General features: G+C 40.0%; 1 protein-coding gene across 1 annotated transcript in view; it reads left to right on the top strand.

Moving 5' to 3' along the window:
* Positions 1-96: 96 nt before the first annotated feature.
* The window catches only part of LOC103524143 (ATPase ASNA1 homolog), a gene marked incomplete at both ends in the record, with an annotated part of 10132 nt that continues 9731 nt past the window's right edge, over positions 97-497 (top strand). Inside the window, one exon of the mRNA XM_026833270.1 lies at positions 97-244. Within this exon, the coding sequence (XP_026689071.1) occupies positions 97-244 (148 nt within the window). The remainder of the gene's footprint in view (positions 245-497) is intronic.

Here is a 497-nt window from a genome sequence, read left to right as displayed (position 1 = left end):
CAGTACTGAAAACACACACACACAATTTGATTTTTAATCCTTTTTTCAGTGTAAGTAGGTACTTAAATCATTTTCTTTTGTTTTATTCATTTTCAGTTGTAGCCTGGCTATTCAGCTGACCAAAGTGCGAGACTCAGTGTTAATCATATCAACTGACCCGGCTCACAATATTTCTGATGCTTTCAATCAGAAATTCACCTCCACTCCGACTAAAGTAAACGGGATCGACAATTTGTTTGCCATGGTAAGAATTTTTTATTTTACAGTACTGAGATAGAGGGAGCTGTACCTGCTAAGGTCTTATCATTCCAAAATCAAAGAGAGAAGGAAGTCAGGATAGGAGAAAGCCAGCTGTTCCAATAACCAACCTTTTTCTGTTCAGGAAAATATCTGCACTGGGTGGGAATCAAACCTGTGGCCTAGCTCTTACAAGGCAGATGTGCTACTCCCCAAGCTAACTAGGCTGGCTAAAGTAATGTTACATGGCAGGGCAGAGT

Source organism: Diaphorina citri, unplaced genomic scaffold, assembly GCF_000475195.1.
Source record: "Diaphorina citri unplaced genomic scaffold, Diaci psyllid genome assembly version 1.1 scaffold119027, whole genome shotgun sequence".
In the NCBI taxonomy this organism is placed as follows: Eukaryota; Metazoa; Arthropoda; class Insecta; order Hemiptera; family Psyllidae; genus Diaphorina; species Diaphorina citri.
The sequence above is the reverse complement of the archived record's forward strand: the minus strand, read 5'-3'. Positions and strand labels throughout refer to the sequence as shown.